Below are 19,096 nucleotides of genomic sequence, written 5' to 3'. Positions count from 1 at the left end.
AATTAAAAAACACCACCAACAAAACAGCCTTACCACTAAGAAGGAGGAAGCAGTCTGAGAGATGAAACAAAATGCAGCTCCACTGGGAATATTGAAAATTGCACTGTTTCATAGATGGACAGGTCAAAAAACATGAAAGGCACCCTCCCTGCCCCCCCCAACCAAAAATAGCCTTCAATTACAAATTTAATCTTTTATTTAGCAACTGTGTTTAGCAACTGTTTAGAGCACCAATGTTTAGCAACTGTTTAGAGCACCAATGCTCTAAACAAAGTCTGCCTTCCAAGGATATTATGGAAGGACAATACATCCCCATGGAAAGAGTGGTTCAGTCCCAGTATTGCTGGCAAGGTCAGGAACCAGAACATGTGCTCTGAGTCCAGAGCAATGGACCAAACTGAGGGCCAGCAACCTATGGTGAACACAGCCAGGGTCAAGGCTATCACCCACAGACTTCAAATGTGAACAGGGCAAACAGAAGCTACTAGTACAGTGACTACGTATTAGGAGTACTTCTGTGGTCAAGTCTAAAACTCCTGCAGTCTAACTCAATGGGCCGTTTCATCCAGAAATGGTGAGCAGGCCTCATCTGATTTAACAGCTGGTTAGAAAGAGTAGACCAACATTCACCAAACTGTGAGAGTCTGCTCCACTAGGAATTACGCTGGTCTCAAGGGATAACTAACTGACATAAAATGGGCAGTTCTCAGCTTCTCAGTTCATGAGAAGCCAATCAAGAAGTCAACCAGTCAAACTCTAAATTATCTAAAGACTTGCAAAAGTCCACTTAAAACAATTCTGCACAGACACCAAACAGGCCCCAGGACTGACAAAGAACCCTTGCTTTTCCCAAGTTCCCTCCTGGAACCAGAAATGGCCTTTCCACCAAGACAGGGCCAAAAGAGTCCATAAGAGTTTGTGGGGCATCTGGCAAGGTATCCAAAATAAACAGGAGAGGGGCGAGGATAACCAAAACTTCAGTTCAAGAATGTCAGAAACCAGAGCAGGGATCACAGAACAGCACATATGAATAAGAGTCACCACTTGTATTCAAAGCTCAATGCAACTGCCAACTCTGTCTTGCTAATAAGCCTCAGCTGTGAATCTCCAAAACAAAGAGGTTAGGAGAGATGAAGAGAGGTATCTACTCAGTCTGAACATCTGTAACTAGTTCAAAGCAAGTACAAGTTATGTTTGGTTTAGTTCCCTTCCCTGAGCACAGCAGTACATATCATTCAGAGTACACATGGATCAAGTCATCCTCCGGGGTCTCACCAAAAGTTGCATGGTTCTAGCACCATCCAAATTTCATCTACCTAAAACATCTGCAGGTAAAAAAGGATGATTTAAAAAAGTACTTCAAGTGCAAAAGTTTTGATAAAAAGCATAAGTACTCCCTGTCCGTGCCTTTCTCCAAAAATAACAACAGCAAACATCACTGCTGTCAGAAAGCCAAACTTTCTCACTTGGAGTGACAGGAAAAAGAACTACCACCAGGCTAACTGCAGAGAATGAACATCTTCATTTGTCAAAATTTGTCAGCCAGCACATAGGAGGAGAGGAGGAAAGGAAAGGATTCAAGGAATACATTAAACTGATCTAAATTTAGAACTTGGCTCAATACTGGAAGTATACCAGCACTAAGAACCACAAGGTTCAAGTAGATGCCCAGCCAGAGACAGTCACAATGGGAGGACAAATTGCACAAAAAGCCTTCTGGCAGCTGAACCCCAGTGCCACATAAATATGCCACACACCTGCTTGTGCAGGATCCATTACTCACAGCAAAGCTTCATCTGTCTAGCTTGCATGCTCTGTGTTAAATTCAGAAAGGTCTAAGACAAAAAAAAAAAGGCAAAAAAAAAATTCTTACTACAGTATGCTCACTTAAGGAGCACTCCCCTTTTCATCTGTCACTTGCTCCTATGCTAATCAATTCCTTGGACCAAAAGTATTTTTCTATTTTTGCCAGATTACTTTGAGCCCCATGCAGCTCCCAGTTCTGACTGGTTCTGGGAATCAGAATTTCTCATTGATATTTTCGCCCTTAAACAAGTGATGCAATTTCTCAGAGCCTTCATATGGAGCAGTGACCTCACTGCAGTACTGAAGAATGCTGTGAGCTAACATTATAAAACATAAAAGGCTATTACCTGAGCTAAAGCTGTTGCTGAAAACATAGCCACGTTTCTATATTTTCTAACATAGGGTAAATCGGTAGAGGTTCCATCAGTCCCCAGACTTGCAGATTCATGCAACAATGAAGTCACTGAAAGCCACACTTAGTGCCTTTATCAAATATACAATGAGTTTGAAATGTTCACGTAGGAGCACAACCAAATACATTGTAGGTTTCTGAAAAAAAACCTAAACCCTAACCCTTCTGCTGTATCCAAGACCAAAGTCACTCTGTTTAGACTGTGTAAAAAACATACAAGCAAAAAAAAAAAAAAAACATCACTTGCAGGAGAAGTTTTAGCACTTCTGCCCATGAGAGAGAAACTTGAGACTTGATGAAGAGTAGGAATGGTACAAGCCCAAGCTAGCTAGGGTGCAGAAAAGTATCTGCTCCAATGGCTTAGCATCAGAATTGCGTTTAACTTCAGCTTTGCAAAGAATATGCACCGATATGGCCAAAATGTAGGGTCTGAGGAAATTTCTGTGCAGGAAGGGTCAGCTAAAAGCTGCAAACAGTATTTTCTGAGAAAGTCCATAAGCACAGAGCGTGTTTCAGGTCCTATAAGCCAGTTACCCTGCACATGCAGCAGCCTCCCAAAACAAGTATACTTGCTCCAGCCAAAAGCTGCAAGAGCACAGCATTTCCTGCAGTTGAGCTGGAAAGCTTTGGGAAGGGGGAGAGGGCGTCTCCATTTGGGCATGTAATTGCACAGAAACTGGAGATTCTCCATCTGCTCTCAGGAAGCATAGAGATTGAGGAGCAGTTTGAATTGCCTAAATATAAGGATGTTAGGGGATAGGCCAGACAGGAAAGTGGAGGCTGTGGAGAGATCAGGAGCAAAATGCTAGGATGAAGAGAGGCAGGCAATGGGGAGTAACAGGAACAGAGCAAGGTGCAACCAACTGTTGAAGGCAGCAGAGAGATACAGGCAAGACGTATGACTAATGAAAGGATGGTACGTTGTCTGAAGTGGGCTGTTGAAAATAATCTACTCACAACATGGAGTTGAAGATAGTTCGCAGTCCTGAGTCTCTTTAAGTCCTCTGATATTCACAGCCCACTGCAAAACTCACGAGGCGGCTGTACTGTATCCAGTCAGCACAGGGAAAGTGCTTAGTGCTGCTACCCCAATCACTTGGGGTTCAAACTATAGAGGTTTGTGCTGCAAGCTTAATGATTCTGACACTGATGGTAATTCAAGTTAAAAATGGACACAGTGGCACAAATGAAATTTTAATTTTCCTTTTTTTTTTTTTTTTTCAAAGACAAATGCAAAACACAGAAAAAGAATACAGAACTTTAAACAGTAAAAACTTAAGCAACCCTTTCATGTATTATGTTCTAGTTTCTTTATCTGAGATGACAAAATAACACTACTTTCCCTCACCTCCCTCCAAGGGGCCTCACTTTAGGAATAAAGAGAAAGCCTTATACGTAAGAGGAGCTGCATCCTCTGAACAAATCTGGAAGTAATGAAACACATGTCTAGAGGATGGGATTCTCCCAATGTCAGTGTTTTCACATGATTTTGTACAAGCTTCTGCTCACAAGCAGCCATTATTCTCAAGCTCGTCTGTTGGGTGCCTAAAACAAGACAGCCAGGTCCAGTCCATAGAAGTATTGAGCATGCCTGGATGCTCATGATGTCTAGCAGAGTTGTGCTTTGATCAAAAATATTAAGCAGCCTGTAAGTAATTTTAAAAATCAAGATCTAATTAAATTTGAGACCCTTTCTGTAAAAGCAAGCTAATAGTTTTCTCGTACATCACCTGGTAAAAGCATGAAAAAAAATATTCCAGGCACATATACTACAGCAGTAAGAAACACAAAAAGGTGAGTTTAAATGGCAAAGTCAACTCATGAATTTAAATGGATATTAAGATCTGCAGCCACACAATGTATACATGAAAAGATGAAATGATTCTACTGATTCGGTGTATCCTATTCAGCTTGCACACCACAAGACAGTTGACTCATGAAGACTTAAAACTCCTAACGTGTGATGACGTAATTTTTAGAAGTATTATAATAATTTGAACACAAAAGTTGTACCAACAAGCTAATTATGGAATTTCTGACTTTTGAAGTCAATGACATTCTAACCTTAAACATGTAATTTGTAATGTTATTTATTTATAGGGATATCTCTAGTATTCTTTGCCAGAGTATCTCAAAATCAGAGTTTCTTACTAAAAGATGACTCAGCCCGCTGCAACAGTTCAATCCTAACTAAAAATCCCTGGCAGGTTTAGTCTTGTAAAAATACCAGATGTTCTAAAATAAAAACACTAGAGCAATATTGACCATCTTGCAGTGTTCTGCTAACACGTAGGACAAACCGTAGGACTCCACTGTCTCTTGCTGCAGCCCAGGACTAACCAAGTAAGTTTCTATACTATTACAGGAGGAGAAGATCTGTTTGGGACACCAAAGGAAGCACAAAGCCAGTGCTACTCACCACTTTCCAGCGATCTTTGACCACATAATTGGCCGGAAGGATGTCGACCTGCTCCCCTCCTCCACTCATGTTTGGTTCGTCCTTGATGACTGCTGCTAGGCACTGCATTTGCCAGCCAGAGAGTATTTTAGTAGCTCCCAATTTAAATGAGCCATTTATCTGGGGGGGGAAAGGGACAGGGGAAAGGAATGACAGAATTAGTACAGGTTATGGCAGAAGTACATGCTATATTTCCACAGGATTTGTTTATCACTACATCAGAACCGGTCTCGTAGGAAAGAAGGCAAACTCACCTTGCAAATACCTGAGCTCAACCCATGCATAAACTTGGCAGACGCAACCATGCTTCAAGTCAGCAGCACAAGCTAAAAGGGTGACAATTCCCAGCTATACCATGCAGGAGTCCACTGCTCTTGGGCTTGACAGCTAACAAGTCAACGAGAATCTAATGCCAAACGCTGCAAGAGCTGTTATTGTTACTGGGCAAAAAGGTCTTGCTTTAACAGAGCAGCTGCAACATCGGCAGTTTTTACGGTTTTCATTGGATGACATCCAACACAAATCAGAAGGGGTTGCCAGGTATTGCATTCAATAAGCCTAAAAGCATCAGAGTAGGGTAGATGGCCCTTTAGAGAACCAGAATTAGATACTGCCACTGTGATGGACAGCCAAGCAAAGAAGATAGGGATGGTTAGAAAGGGCTTCAGCCATGTACAGATTAGTCCTCCTAGTGACATACACACTGCTAGAAATTATCAAATTAAAATACAGAAAGATACAGCGTTTGCATGCCCCATGCCCCCTTTTCCCTGCTTTTATAGGGAGCTCCAGATACCCTATGCTGAAATTAATTTTGCTTCATTTTTTAAAAAATTATAATTCTACAGAAGTGACTTCCAAATACACACTGAATCCCCTTCACTAGAAGAAAGTGAATCGAAACAGAACTAATAGATTTTCCAAATGCATTTTGCCTCTTCCTGTAAGATTCCTTTCTTGCTTTAGAAGTAGGCCAGACTGCACGGATCTCTTAATAAGCTTTCTTCATGGTTCTGTCTTCCTTCCCCCCAAAATATTCCATATTTTCCTTCCTAAAAATGTGTGTAACTGCAGCACTCTGACAGATGAGTTAAATAAGGTTAACATCGTAAGTATCAAATGGGAATAAAAGACCACCACACTTCTTCAGGCCACAAAAAAATGAATAAAGTCACCAGCAATTTAAGAGCTCAAGTAGCGAAAAGAGCTCATTTCCTAGCAGTGAAAGGACCAAGGAAAGATAGGAAGGGACCAGCACGCTGTGTGCACAAGGAAGCAGCAGATAGAAATATGTCACAACGTCCAAGACAGAGCATGATCAGACATCAGAATATGAGCAAGTCAAAAGATTTTGTTCTCGAAATAGAAGATAACTATGTGGAAAAACCAAGCCGCAGAATAATGAAATAGGAGGACTTCTGAGAAACGTTCACACAATCCAACATCTAATAAAGTACCATCAAAATGATAAAAGAGAGATAGGAAGAAACTGAATTACATAAAAAAAGAAAATAAAAAATCAGAAGAAATGATACTGTGAAATGCTTCGAATTCCCATAGAAAGAATCCTGTATCTGTACAGAGCAGCCGCTCTTTCAGTTTCCAGCTACTGAAGACAAAAAGAAAATGGAAAACTCTCCAATGAAAAAGTACACTCTGTGTTTGGCAGCACAATATTTGTTGTTCTTATTCATAATGAGCAATTCTAATGGTATTCCCTGGCTCCTTTATTCCAGACAGTACAGCTGAACTGACCAGCCCTATGCTACCAACAAGCTCTGCATATACTGAACACCCAGCCTCCCTGCACCTCATTGCAGGCTGCATGGGAGAGAATCCCCTGAAATCTCCAAGGCTGCGTTTTCTTCTATTATTTAAGGGAAAGTTATTTAGTTGTAGACTGTTCTAACTCCTCAACTTCACGAGAATATAAAAACACATTAACATACACGTACAGAGGCAGGCACCATCTCTGCTCTTGAAAGTCTCTTGGCATCACTTTGTGAGGACAAGTACAGCACAACGCAGGCGCTGGCTTGAAGGTAGTACAAAGGCAGCTGGAGATCCAGGAAGGATCAGTCTAGTGAGCAGTGGTGGAAAGTAATCCAAAGGAATAATTTTAGGGGGAAGACAGAGCATGACAGTCAATGACTGTCCACGGCTAGGTAATACAGAACTGCTTTCTCTGATACTTTATATACCTTTTTCCTTCATCAACATTATAATATATGCGTACAAAACCAGTATGTTTGTTATTTAAAGAAGAGGCCATAGAAAGCTCTACAGGCTTTGAAACAGAATACAATCCTCCTGGGGCACCACCATGAATAGCAGCCATTTGGTAATACAGAATTAGAGAGCAAAGTTTACTGACGTGCTCTGGTGCAGCCAGAGTGCTGCAGCCAAACAAAAATCCAATTTAATTACAGCCTGAGACAAATTTTAAGCTGTTTTAGATTACAGCAACAGCACAAAGCAGGGCTACCATACAAAAAAAATTGTTCCTGAGGCAGTATTAATACTGCAGAAACATTGGGTTTACCAGAGCAACACAGAAGCACTGCCTACACCCATGACAAGGTATAACACACATTAACCACGACTTCCAGAGAAAGGGTAAAAGAAGGGGTGGAAGTTACCTTCGTGCAGAAAACATAAGTGCCTATAAATCATGCTTTAACTTTAATGCAGTACTTTAATTCCATCTAAATCAATACAATATAGTGTAGATGTTGTTTGACCAGCATCTAAGTGTGGTGCCAGCCCTCTGCTGGGGTTGGATTTGCTAATGAAGCTACAGAAGTAAGATGGTAAAAGATGGTCAGTGGGGGACAGGTAAGGCACTACCACCTCCTCCCCAACACACAGCACAGAACATTTAATGTGCAGACACAATGCTACGTGGTGCTAAGAGGGACTGGAGTAGAGACGGAAAGATTATGGCTCTCTTGACCACCAGTAAGGCTGTTCCTGACTCCAATGATATGTCCAAGCGCATGTACTCTGAATTATCTTTGTCACTTTTAGCTTTAAGATGTACAGATTGCAGAACGTAAGGGTATATAACTTTGAAGACGGTGACTAGGAAGACAAAAACTTCCAGTCTGTCTTTTTCCATAGCATTTTTCAGGAAATTACTGTACCCTTATCCCAAGAAGAGAAGCAAGAGAGCTGGGGAAGGCCAGAATACTGTAAAACTGGCTTCCTAGCAATGACGTATGAAGTAGAAATGAAAGCAGCTGCAAGAAAGAAACAGTGACAACAGGACTAAATCTTGGCCAACCTCAGTATGCAGAAGTGTGAAATAGCGCTTTCATACTGGCATCTCTTCCAGTCCATACCGAAGAATCTTTAGAGTTTTATAAATTTAGTCTTGGTCTTTAAAATACATGCATATATCAAAAAAAAAAAAAAAAAACACCACGCTCAAACAGGCCGCACTAAATATTCTGACACACTGCTCTGCTATCTGTTCCTTCTACTTGGCATCAAGACAGCTCCCACGAATAGCACACGTGGATAAATAGTCTCCTTAATTTTAAGGCAGCTTGCAAGAAAAACTGATGTAATACTAGCAGCAATTATTGAACTGGCATGAAAATCTAGACCAGCTGAGAAACAGTAAGAAGCTCAGGAGGAAAGAATTATTTCAGTGCAAGGGCTGATGTTGCAGCCTATTAGTATGGCAGAGCCAGAGCACCAAAGGCACCTGCCTTGTTCACATTTGTGTTCATCAGGAGAAAAACTCAGAGCAAGCAAAATGAACTTCATAGAACTTGTTAGGCTGAAGAACTCTTCACGGCAGATGCTGAAGGCTTACACAGATTCAAAACCCGACTTTATAAATTCAGAAATATGTGATTATAATTAAAAATCCATTAATGAGCTGCATAGAAACATCACATCTTCGGCTTAGGAAGCCTCCAGTTCATGAATCACTGAAGGCAGTAAAAGCATTCTGGAGAGCCATTTTATGTGTTTTTCCTGCTCTTCTTCTCTACGCCACATACTCTTTCTTGGAAATCTTGGGGCAGGATTCTGGGCTAGATGGACCTGTGATATGACTTGGAACAAGCAGATTTATGTTTTTATCAGTTACTTTCAAAGTAGCGTATGTGTATGTATGTGTGCCTATACACACGTCTCCCATATCTTTTCAAGGAGGTCAGAAACCAAACGATAAAGAATCAATTAGAAAGTCTCATATATACACCCCAAGTACTTATCTTACAAGTCTCTTTCAGGCAGGCAAAGTTTTAAACAGCTTGACTGGAAGAATTATTTCCTTATTTTACAAGATTCTAGCACTCTTAAAGATAAACTTATAAATATGAAGCATTCCTTGTGGAAATCTCGAGCATTTATATGAGAACTTTCCTATGTTAGTTCAGTCTCAGTATAATGTGTTAGCAGTGCTCAAAATACAGCCAAACTTAAACAAACATCAAGTTAAAAACTCATCAGACGCAAGGTGGTTATTAAAGAGCAGAACAAAGCTATGGAGGTCTGTCTCACCATCTTACTAACGGTCCTGGATAGCCTTAAGTGTCTTTATCTCACTGTTGAGGAATTGCAATATGTCACTTTAATTCACGACACATCCTCACCTCTGGAAGCCTACAAATTAAAACAATTAGAACAAGTGAAGTTTATTTAAACTGCTGTAGCCCAGGACCTTCCTTATTTGACCACAGTGTTGCCCACATCACGAAGAAGGGATCCACTTTAATAGCAGATCCCAAGAGTGTTTTGGACAGCTGATGAAAACTACAGCTTTTTAGGTGAGATGAGGCTGGACATGCGCAAAAACAAAAGAAGCAACCCCAGTAAGCCAGTCTAGAAATCAGATCGATCTCTCTTTCCAATACTTGAGTGGCAGGAACAAAAAAAAAAAAAAAAAGTTGTTGTGAACAAAATTTAGCTATAACTTAGCTGTTCCCACCACGAATATTGGTTTAAAAGATCCCACAAAGAAGCAAGCTTACCAGCATTAGGCCAAAATGAAACTGACGGGGCAGGTAATACGAAGGGAATAGAATAAGTAGGATTGGGAGTGCTTACAAGAACGAACAACAGCAGGGTTTCCAAGTGTAGCTGGGCAGCAGAACCTGGGCTCAGTCAACAGCACCATTAACTGCAGGCACTCAGTGTCACTCACTATGTTACAAACTTGATCTGCTTCCAACACACAATACCAATTTTCAAAATTAAACCCCTCATATGAAAACGTCAAAAAAATATACTTTTTTTTTTTGTATAAGTAAGTTGCACCGTGCACCAGCATTCTTTTATTAGGATATAAATGCATATAGTAATACAAGAAACAAGTTGATTAAAGAAAATACAGCGTACTGGACTAACAATGCTTCAGCCCTGGAATATATCATACCTCCTGCTGAACTTGAAACAGCAGTTTAAAACAAGTCACACGTAAGGGTAGGTCTGACAGCAGGAGCTTGAAAGGTTCTGAATTGTTCCTTGTAGACACACATCTTCCTTCATTGCCTGCCTCTGCTGTAGCAAATCCTGCTCAGAGAGCAGGCTTGACTCCTAGCAGTTGTAGCTTAAAGTCTCCTCTGTGACATATTCTTCTCATAAGTATGCAAGGGCACCAGCTTTAGAAATTCTGGATTTGTTATTCAAAGCATTTCTGTAAAATAAACAAAATATCTAAAGGTGAGGTTGCAAGATACTGAAAAATCTGAAATGCTGCGATCGAGACAGGCAGCTCCAGATTTTCTGCTAACCCCAGGCTGCACTAAAGGGAATGTAATAAATACGATAGCAGACGCCCCTTGACAGCACTATTGCCAGTACCTGGTTATGCAGCCAGCCCAACGCAGTTTGGCCCCCGCAGTGACTTTGAAGGATCAGCACACGACCTAAGGAAAACAAACCCCCCGCACCCGTAAGCTCACACTGGCAGGTACTGTACTAGCACACTAAGCAGTCAGCCACAGCTGTGGTTTCTGTGCCAAACCCACCTATCTACAGGGAGAATCAGCACAGTTAATTACGGCAACAAATCATTAGGAACGCGCAGCAGAAACTGCCAACAGTGCGGGTGCTCTTACATGATCCTAATCCCCTCCCACCAGCAGTCTCAGCTGCAGAGCTCAGAAAATGGGGAGAAATGGGACTTTGGTCAGAGAGATTGGAAGAAAGTAACAGACTTCTCTCTCAAACTGCTTTGATTTTTGATCCAAGCAGAAAACTAAATACAACACCAGGAAATCTCTCTAGCATCATTACCAACTTAAGCCTCTAGTAATATAACAGACAGACATCACGGTCTGCTTACAATAAATAAATTTAACTGCAGGTAGATACACTTAAGCTGCAAAGTCAATATAGATCACTATTTGCAAAGCTTGAGTAGTCTGCTGGTAGCCAAAACAAATATTTCTGAAAAAAAAAAGCAAAAGCTAGGCAGAGGTTATACTTCTGGTGTCACCTGGCCTGCACCTGACACCACTGGACATCACGTAAATTTTGATTCCACTTCTGGAAGACAGGGAAGGAAAAATCATGTATTTATGGATCCGCCACTTGGACTTCAGGTCGCCAAGAGCTTTCTGAAGTGTAATAAAAAATTAGAGTAAGTGAGGTAACTGACACTTGCTGCACTGATACATCACATTAGACCAAATGAGACCATGTGGGACAAAATTTTCCTGGCTTTCAAGCCCACTGCTGATCTCAGCAGACTGCTTGTAATTACACAGAAGAGATTTCCTGGGACTGACGGAAACATTTTATCATGCCAGCTGTTAGCCACTTAAATCACCTCCCTACAGCCCTCCTTTAACTATTCCTTCCATTTTTCTGGGAAGCTCTCTGCCCTGGTTGGAGCATGCTCAGAGGAGCACGTTTAACCTTCTTCCACCTCCTATTTTCAGCAAATCTTCAGTTACATCCTCTGATCTGCAGCCTTACAATTTTTTTTTTAGTTTGCAGACAGATGGTGAATTGCTCAAAGGTGATGTCCTCACAGCTGACCCACTTTTTCTTCTACCCTTGGGAAATCCCAATACATTCTCAACCATATTCAATGGTTCTGAGCTTTTTTTTTCTCCTCCTCAAAGACCAAAGCGCCCAACTTGCTCTGAGACTCGAAGCTCAAATGCCATTGTTATTTGAAGGGCCTACAATACAATTGTAGAGGAATTTGTTTCCTTCATAGTTAATCTAAAGATAATATTAGCAACAAACACAATACCATCAAGGCAGATAGCAGCTGTGGCCCACACCTGTTTCTCTCTGTGACTGAACATCCTAGAAAGACACATGAAAATCCTTGTATATGCAGGCACGCTCTGTTTAATTCTTTCTGCATTGCTGCAAGTCAGTTTCCAAGGAGAAATGGTGTTACTAAGCTTATGGAAGAGTTTTACAAGCTGGCCTCAATTGCCTCTGCATAAGCCATTTCCCCACGTGTCTACGATGCCGTCTAGTCCACAACTGTCAGCATGTGCTTCCAACCTCCCAGCCCATGCAAATAATCATTTCCCACATAAACCACAAGAACAAGTTTTCCTATAGAGCTGTTAAACTCAACAAATGACTTAGGCATGTGTCTTCTCATTCTGCTATCAGATCTTTCAAAGCATTACACCTGATCATTGTGCTTCAGAGAAGAATCTCTTGAATATTGTTCTCAGAGGAGAAAAAAAAAAAAAAAAAAAAAAAGAAGGAATTAAAAAAACACTTCAAAATCTCTTCCTCAAGGCAGATTCATTGTAATAATCCATATTTGTACTTTGATCCTCAATTTGCCAATGCTTTGCCAGGTAACTGTATCCTGAGAATTTCCTACTATGGAATACATATGTTTGTATTTTGTGTCTTGCTTTACTGTAAAAATCATTTTAATTCCATTCATAACTGTATTAAAGTAATGGAAAACAGAATTTATACCTAAGCTGGCAAAAGCTCACAGTTTTTCAGACTGATCTCAACCTGAAATGGGTAATCACGCCTTCTGTGTTCAGTGTGCCAGAGCAGGCTGGCTACCAGAGAACACTTCTAATAATATTCCACAGACACAACAATCACTGCTTTGAGTCCAGCCTGGGCTCTTTGTAGTGGGGGAAAAAAGTAACGAGAATTTCAGCACAATCAGAAACACAGATGGCAAGGTTAACAACAATTTGTTTGGCAAAAAAAGGCACCACACTGAAATACCAGCTCCAGTCGCCATCAATCGTGAAATAGGTTTCAGAGACCTACAGTGAGCAGGCAGCCCTGAGGCCTAGAATGCCTCCTGCCTTTCCCCCCATGCCATCAAAAGAGTGAGAAAACACTTTGCTGCCTTCCTTTTGAATTTGTTTTTTACCCTTTTTTTCCTCCTGCTCAATGTACAAAGGCCAGTAAGCCTCATCTTTGCTTGATGAGCAACCACTCCTTACAGACAATGAGACGAAAGAGTCAAGAAAAGCAGAAAGAAAAAGCGCGTCTTACACAAAATACTTCTTAGCACAACCAAGCTCAGGCTCAGACACCTAGGAACGAGGCCTACAGGTCATGCCCACAGAGCACAGCATTGCTGCGGAGAGCAGCAGGAGATAGCGGGGCAATTCTGTCCTTGCCTACAGCTGGAAAGACAGACACTCAAGTCAGGTGTAGGCCAGCATCCACACCTAACGGCCACTAAAGAGATGGAGATGAAAAAAAGGCTGAAGGATGCCTTCCTAGTCACTTGAAAACTAAACTCTTTAAAATACGGGTATCTTATCCAAAAGGGAATTGGAAGGCAAATTCATTTAGCATAGAAGCATCTTCCTATGAAGAAAATTGAAGAGACTGAGGGGTTCCTCCTGTCTGCCTCATCTTCCTCCAGAAGCTGCAAATTGCTGTCTCACTGGAGTTTTATTTTCCTTAAGGAAAGCAACTAGAGCAAGGGAGGTGGCAGATTCTAGATCTCTTTGCAGATCAAGGCCGAGCACCTTTCAAAAGGCATGCTTTAGCTACTGTAAGTTTTAATAAAACAAAAACCAAAATTACATTTTTGGGTGCCTGGACACTAATGAATGGAAGTTGACAATCAATGGGAACACCACGGTGGTTACGCTGCGTTACCTACAGTCTACAATGATATACTGATCCTGGATCCACAACTCCAGGTTCCTGCTTCACCACTAAAAGCTACCTGCAGTGAAAAGAAACAGTTCTCTTCTCAAGGTTATTCTCATCTTCAAGGTTATTTCCTTGGCTTTGAGCTATTTGAACTGGTTCATTGTAGGGTCAGTCAACTGCAAGCAACAGCACAATGCAGGAGGGGCACCTCAGAGCCGGTTCAGCTTCAGTCAAGCCGTGCTCGGTGTTTGTCTTCACAGCACCAAGTCCTCAGCCTACCATGAAACCACAGGGCTCAGCCATTTCTCCTTAAAAGCAGCCTAGTTACTCTGCCTCGAGCCAACCTCTTTTCCAAGGAAAGCAAGATGCAAGAAACCAATTACTTTTGATAACTTACTTGCATAAGCCCTAAACCAGTGCATTAGAGTCCAAAGCATCGAGATTCTGTTTAAATAAACTGAGACAAGGCCAGCTGCGTGCCTCTGGACAGATGTACCCCTACCTCACAGACCTCAGAACAAAGCATTGCTTTCTCATGTTAGGGATGGATGAACTGCACAAACTGGGGTTTGGGGAGGGGGAAGAAGGAATTTCAGATACACTCCAGCCTTCAGGCTACGTTCCCACCATCAGTGATGCCAGGGAGGGAAAAACATCTTGTGGCAATAGGTCTTTGTGCTGACTGGCAGAGATCCTGTTGGTGAAACCTCCTCGCCGACCCCTTGCGCGAAGAACAGCCATCCAGCAGAGGGCAAAAGGAAGGCTGCAGAGGCAGCTCAGATCCTAGGCACACCGACAGCTCAGCTTGCGAGGTAAAAGCATGGTGTGGTGACCTGCCTGTCATCAGTGCAAGAGCAGCACACAGAGCCCGGGAGGGCAGATTCTCATGAAGAAGTTGAGTTGCCATATGATTGAGATCTATGCAACCAAGTTCAGCGTGGAGAAAGTGAACAAGAAATGACTGTTCACTGCTTTTTCCGATGCATTAAGGAAGCAGCAGCATGCAACTCTAGTGGCATCACACCAGCCAGAAGTTGGCAAGCATTGTGTCCACGGTTTTCAGTGGCAAAAAGGCCAAGAACGATAACCTGGGTTATCTAATTCTAAAATGGGGGAAGGAAAAAGACAAAATTATAGTAGAACAAAAACAAAACAAAACAGACAAACAAAACACACCAAAGATTGTTTCAGTGGTATGTGATATTGAAACGGGACCTTTTTGGGTGAAACAGGTCTCATAAAGAAGCTGGGGAACTAGAATGTGTACATTCAAGGAAACACAATCAGGAAGCTGCTGAAAGGACTGCATTTATGGGCACTCCAGTGATCAAGGTATGGAAAAAGAAGGCCAGGTCACTCAAGTGGAGGAATAGCATACGTACTAAAGAAAACAATAGACTTAAAGGAGATAGGTACATGAATTGTATCAAGCCTAAATTCTAAAACATAGCAGCAAAACTACCCCAGTGACCATCCGACCAGAATGATGCAGCAACTGAGGTTTGCCGAGGGAGAGCAGAGGAGCTGCGATGGGCAGCCGGGGGTAACTTCAGCATCCTCTTGGAGATCAGGTTTGTAACTCAATAGTAGCTCAACTTTGTTCAGTAAGAGGAGAAATATGCCACCCTAAAAAAAAAAAAAAAAAAAAAAAAATCAAATCTTTGGCCAGAGCAACCTCTGCTCTGTCCTTTAAAATGCTTGATTTTAATTCTAATTGACTTATTTTACAATCAAAAGTCTTTTAAAAATAGAATATACACAGAAAGGAAGAAAATTGGATGTATTCTTCTACATTAAATGTAAAATCATCAAGCAAAAAATATCAAAGAGATGGAACAAACTGCTAAAGATAAACGTTATGTATTTTCCACACATACTTGACCACGGAGCAGCCAGCCAGTCTGCTGCATGACAGACTGACAAGGAATAGAAAGTCTGAACAAAGAAAGATGATGCCAAGGATTTTTTGTACGTTGTTTTAAAGGGCTTTGCAGAGGATCTGGAAATCGGTCTTACTTCTGCACCGGACACGTTCAGAGGACTGAAAATGAGAATTAAAACTAACCATCAGGCAGGCAGAAGGGAGATGCCATGACTTACAGACCTAGAGGAAAGGCTAGGTGCTTTTGGATGACTAGACAAGTGTGCACATAGAGCCATCTCTCTGACAGCAGTGTATGTGGATAGCCAAAACCTCCTGGTGTGGTATCAGACCAAAGGCCTTAAAAATTAAGATATCTCAGGATTAAACCAAAGTCTCTCTAATACTAGTAACCGGTTAAAAGAGGGGAAAGCAAACAGTAATACATAGCTAGGTTTCACAACAGAGTTATCACATGAAATGACATACCCTGTAGTACATGCAAAATTATTCAGGCTAACAAATAAAAAGACTGAAAAGCTGCAGACTGCAACACCAAGAAGAGTACAGCTAGGAAAAGCACGTTATGTGTGTCACTGGTAGGAAAAGGACTGGAGCAATAAGGGATTTTAGCCTTCCCAGCTGGGCTTATGATCCTACAATTGAAGTCTTTTCACTAGAGATCAACTTCCCCTTATCTGTTTGGCAGTCTCTTTCTATCTGATGGGTAGGCCACCAAAGCTTCTCCACTTACAGCCTCTGGGCTGATGGTGAGCCTTGTAACATTTCCTATCGCATGGATAGCGAGGAATCCACTTCCATCTGTCACGGCTGACACTAAATATCTTTCTTTGGTCTAGGCAGCCCTATTTCTCTGGGACAAAAAAACCACACACCACAGGGAAATCTCTACCCAGCAGCTCTCCCTCTGCTTCCCATTGTGCCTATATGGCCGGAGTCAGCACGTCATCTGCAGTCTGTTCCTTTCATACTGTTCACCAAATTAAAGGTGACATGGCTTGACACCAAAAGGAAAGGCTTTCCAAGCACATCTTATTTGATTACATCTACAGTCCATCACACTGTCAGTACCTTCCTTCTTAACTACAGAAGGGACTCTTTTCCATGTAAACACCTCTTGAGGAGTGAAGACGACTTAATGGAAGGCAATGGGGAACTGGGTAAAACCAAAAGGGACTGTGAGCCTGATGAAAACCTACGCTGGTAGTGATTTTTCTCCATATAAAGCCCACTATATTGATGTTATTTGCTGTTCTCCAAAAAATTGAAAAGTTCATGTGAAACAGCACCTCATATGCACGGAGTTCCAAATCACACTGCTATTGCTAGATTATTTTCCGTATTTACCAGGATAACTACCGTGGGTCTCAACGGCGTGATACATTGTGGAAAAGACCAGGAGCTGGTCCTGCATGACGTGAAGGAGGGCTTCCAATGTCCAGCTTCTGTCTTGTAAGGCTCCTACAGGCAAAGGAGCCTCAGACGGGTTTCAGACACACAGGTGCATAATAACATCATCTCCATCTCCTCCCACCTCTCCTTCCTAATGCCTCAATAAGTATCTGACAGACTTTCTCATTCTTCCTCTGGCTGAGGGAAGGAGGTTTTATAGCCAGCCTTTCTTATTTCTGACTCCCATAGCAATCGTGGTACTTATTCCAACTGGATGGTGTTTCAAAATGACACTTTGGGGGATTTCAGGATGTTTCTGGAGAATATCTGCTTCCTTGGTTTTTGTTGATTTTTTTTTTTGAGGAAAGATGGGAATTAAGCACTAGTTGTACCCATTCTTTTCTCTTCTTCAGCAAGCCAGCAGAGCTTAAACATTGGCAAGTGCTTCCACAATCATACCAGCAAATCTTGGGCTGTGCCTTGCAGCGTTCAAAGGAGGATATACCAACAAAGTCAACAAGCCGCTAAAAATACGAGAACAGTCTACAAAGCCCCTAGGGACTCTGTAGAGACATTCTGTTCTACGAGGTCCTATTTTCTGTCCTCTGCTCTGTTCACTGTTTTCAAAGTGAACCAATGTTACTGGAAGGTCATCATGGAGCTCTGGCAAATGAATCTAATCTAGGACCTTCCCAGGAAGGGGAGCCATTCCCACAGAGTTTACCTGGAACCCATACGCAGACACATACCTAAATAAGACCGATGTAGAAAACTTACAGGACATTACTTAAGAGGTGAATCCATAGCAAGATCCACCAGAAAATAGTAGGCTGTCTAACAGGCTATAAAGCGATGTGGCAATCTTTCTGTAAGAGAAGGCAACAAACATGAAGGAATCACAGCATTTAAAGAAGTAAGAAGGATTTGGCTCTTCCTGGATCTGTCTGACCACTCCTGCTCTGGAAGACATCAAGGACCAACAGCTTCCATCAGAGGAGGGTTTCATTCTGCCTGTTGCAGCATTGAGATGTAGTTGGCTTCACCACCACACTTTCCTTTAGCACCAAACATTGGGGTTGAGATGGAGAGGAAAGGGGTAGGAAATAAATACATGGGCTGAGGTGGGGGGCACCCACCTTATTAGCATCAAGTCTGGGAGCTGTAGAAAAAGATTTCCTACTCCAGAGTGTAGGAAATTGTTTCTGGAGGGCCAAGAACACTGATGGGGATCTGACTTTCTTCTTGCTAACTGTTTCAAGAAAATATATATGTATATCCCTGAGACTGATCCTGGCAAAAGCTGACCTAAAAGGAAATGTTAACTCTGGAGTTTTTCTTCACCAGACAGAGAAGATGCCAATTCTCAAAGGAATTAGATTATCACAAAGCATGTAAAAGCAGAGAGAACACAGAATTTACATCAGTGGACACCACATATGCCAACGAGTGTCACATCTCAAAAGTTTCTGACCTCCTGTGCATCAGCATGAAAGTACCTATGACCTGGATAATCACAGTCACGTAAAGAAAAAAAAATGAATTCATAATTTGTAGCCCACACCTATTCCACTGAGAAAGTCCCAAAAGAAGCTGATAGAGTGAGATGTGGTGAATAACAACTACTAGTACTGATGCTGACTGCTCTTTAGTCGTAGCACCTGTAAAGGCACAGCACCTGTAAGCTTTAGTGTTGAGCTAGCAGGTAGCACACCCTATCTCACACAAAGCAAGAGGTTAAACTCACTCCTACAAAGACAAAAAATTGGATGCTCAGAGATCTCTGTTGTGATTCACTGGGAAGTTTATTGCTAAAAGGTAGCACTTTCAGTGACAGTACAAAGAACATAAAGAAAAGCATGTGCTGTGGTAAAAGCAGGAAATCTTTCCTTCTATCAGTCAAATTATCTATACCTCCTCCTTGCAAGCCTACAGAAAGTGAAAAATGCAGAAGAACATTTAATATACATCTGGTTTGGGCTGCTCACAAACGCCACAGCAGGTACTGAAACCCTCCAAAAAGAAAACACAAGGGACTGAGCAGCGACTAGTTCAGCAGGTATCGAAATCCCCC

The 19,096-nt window shown here is 41.8% G+C and overlaps 1 protein-coding gene across 1 annotated transcript in view; it reads right to left on the bottom strand.

Moving 5' to 3' along the window:
- TTBK1 (tau tubulin kinase 1) overlaps nt 1-19,096 on the bottom strand; it is a 99,499-nt gene that overhangs the window by 79,525 nt on the left and 878 nt on the right. Inside the window, exon 2 of the mRNA XM_035323062.1 lies at nt 4,638-4,796. Within this exon, the coding sequence (XP_035178953.1) occupies nt 4,638-4,745 (108 nt within the window). The 5' untranslated portion in view covers nt 4,746-4,796. The remainder of the gene's footprint in view (nt 1-4,637; nt 4,797-19,096) is intronic.

This window comes from Oxyura jamaicensis, chromosome 3 (genome assembly GCF_011077185.1).
Source record: "Oxyura jamaicensis isolate SHBP4307 breed ruddy duck chromosome 3, BPBGC_Ojam_1.0, whole genome shotgun sequence".
Lineage (NCBI taxonomy): Eukaryota > Metazoa > Chordata > Aves > Anseriformes > Anatidae > Oxyura > Oxyura jamaicensis.
Note: the sequence above shows the minus strand (reverse complement) of the source record. Positions and strands in the feature narration are given on the sequence as shown.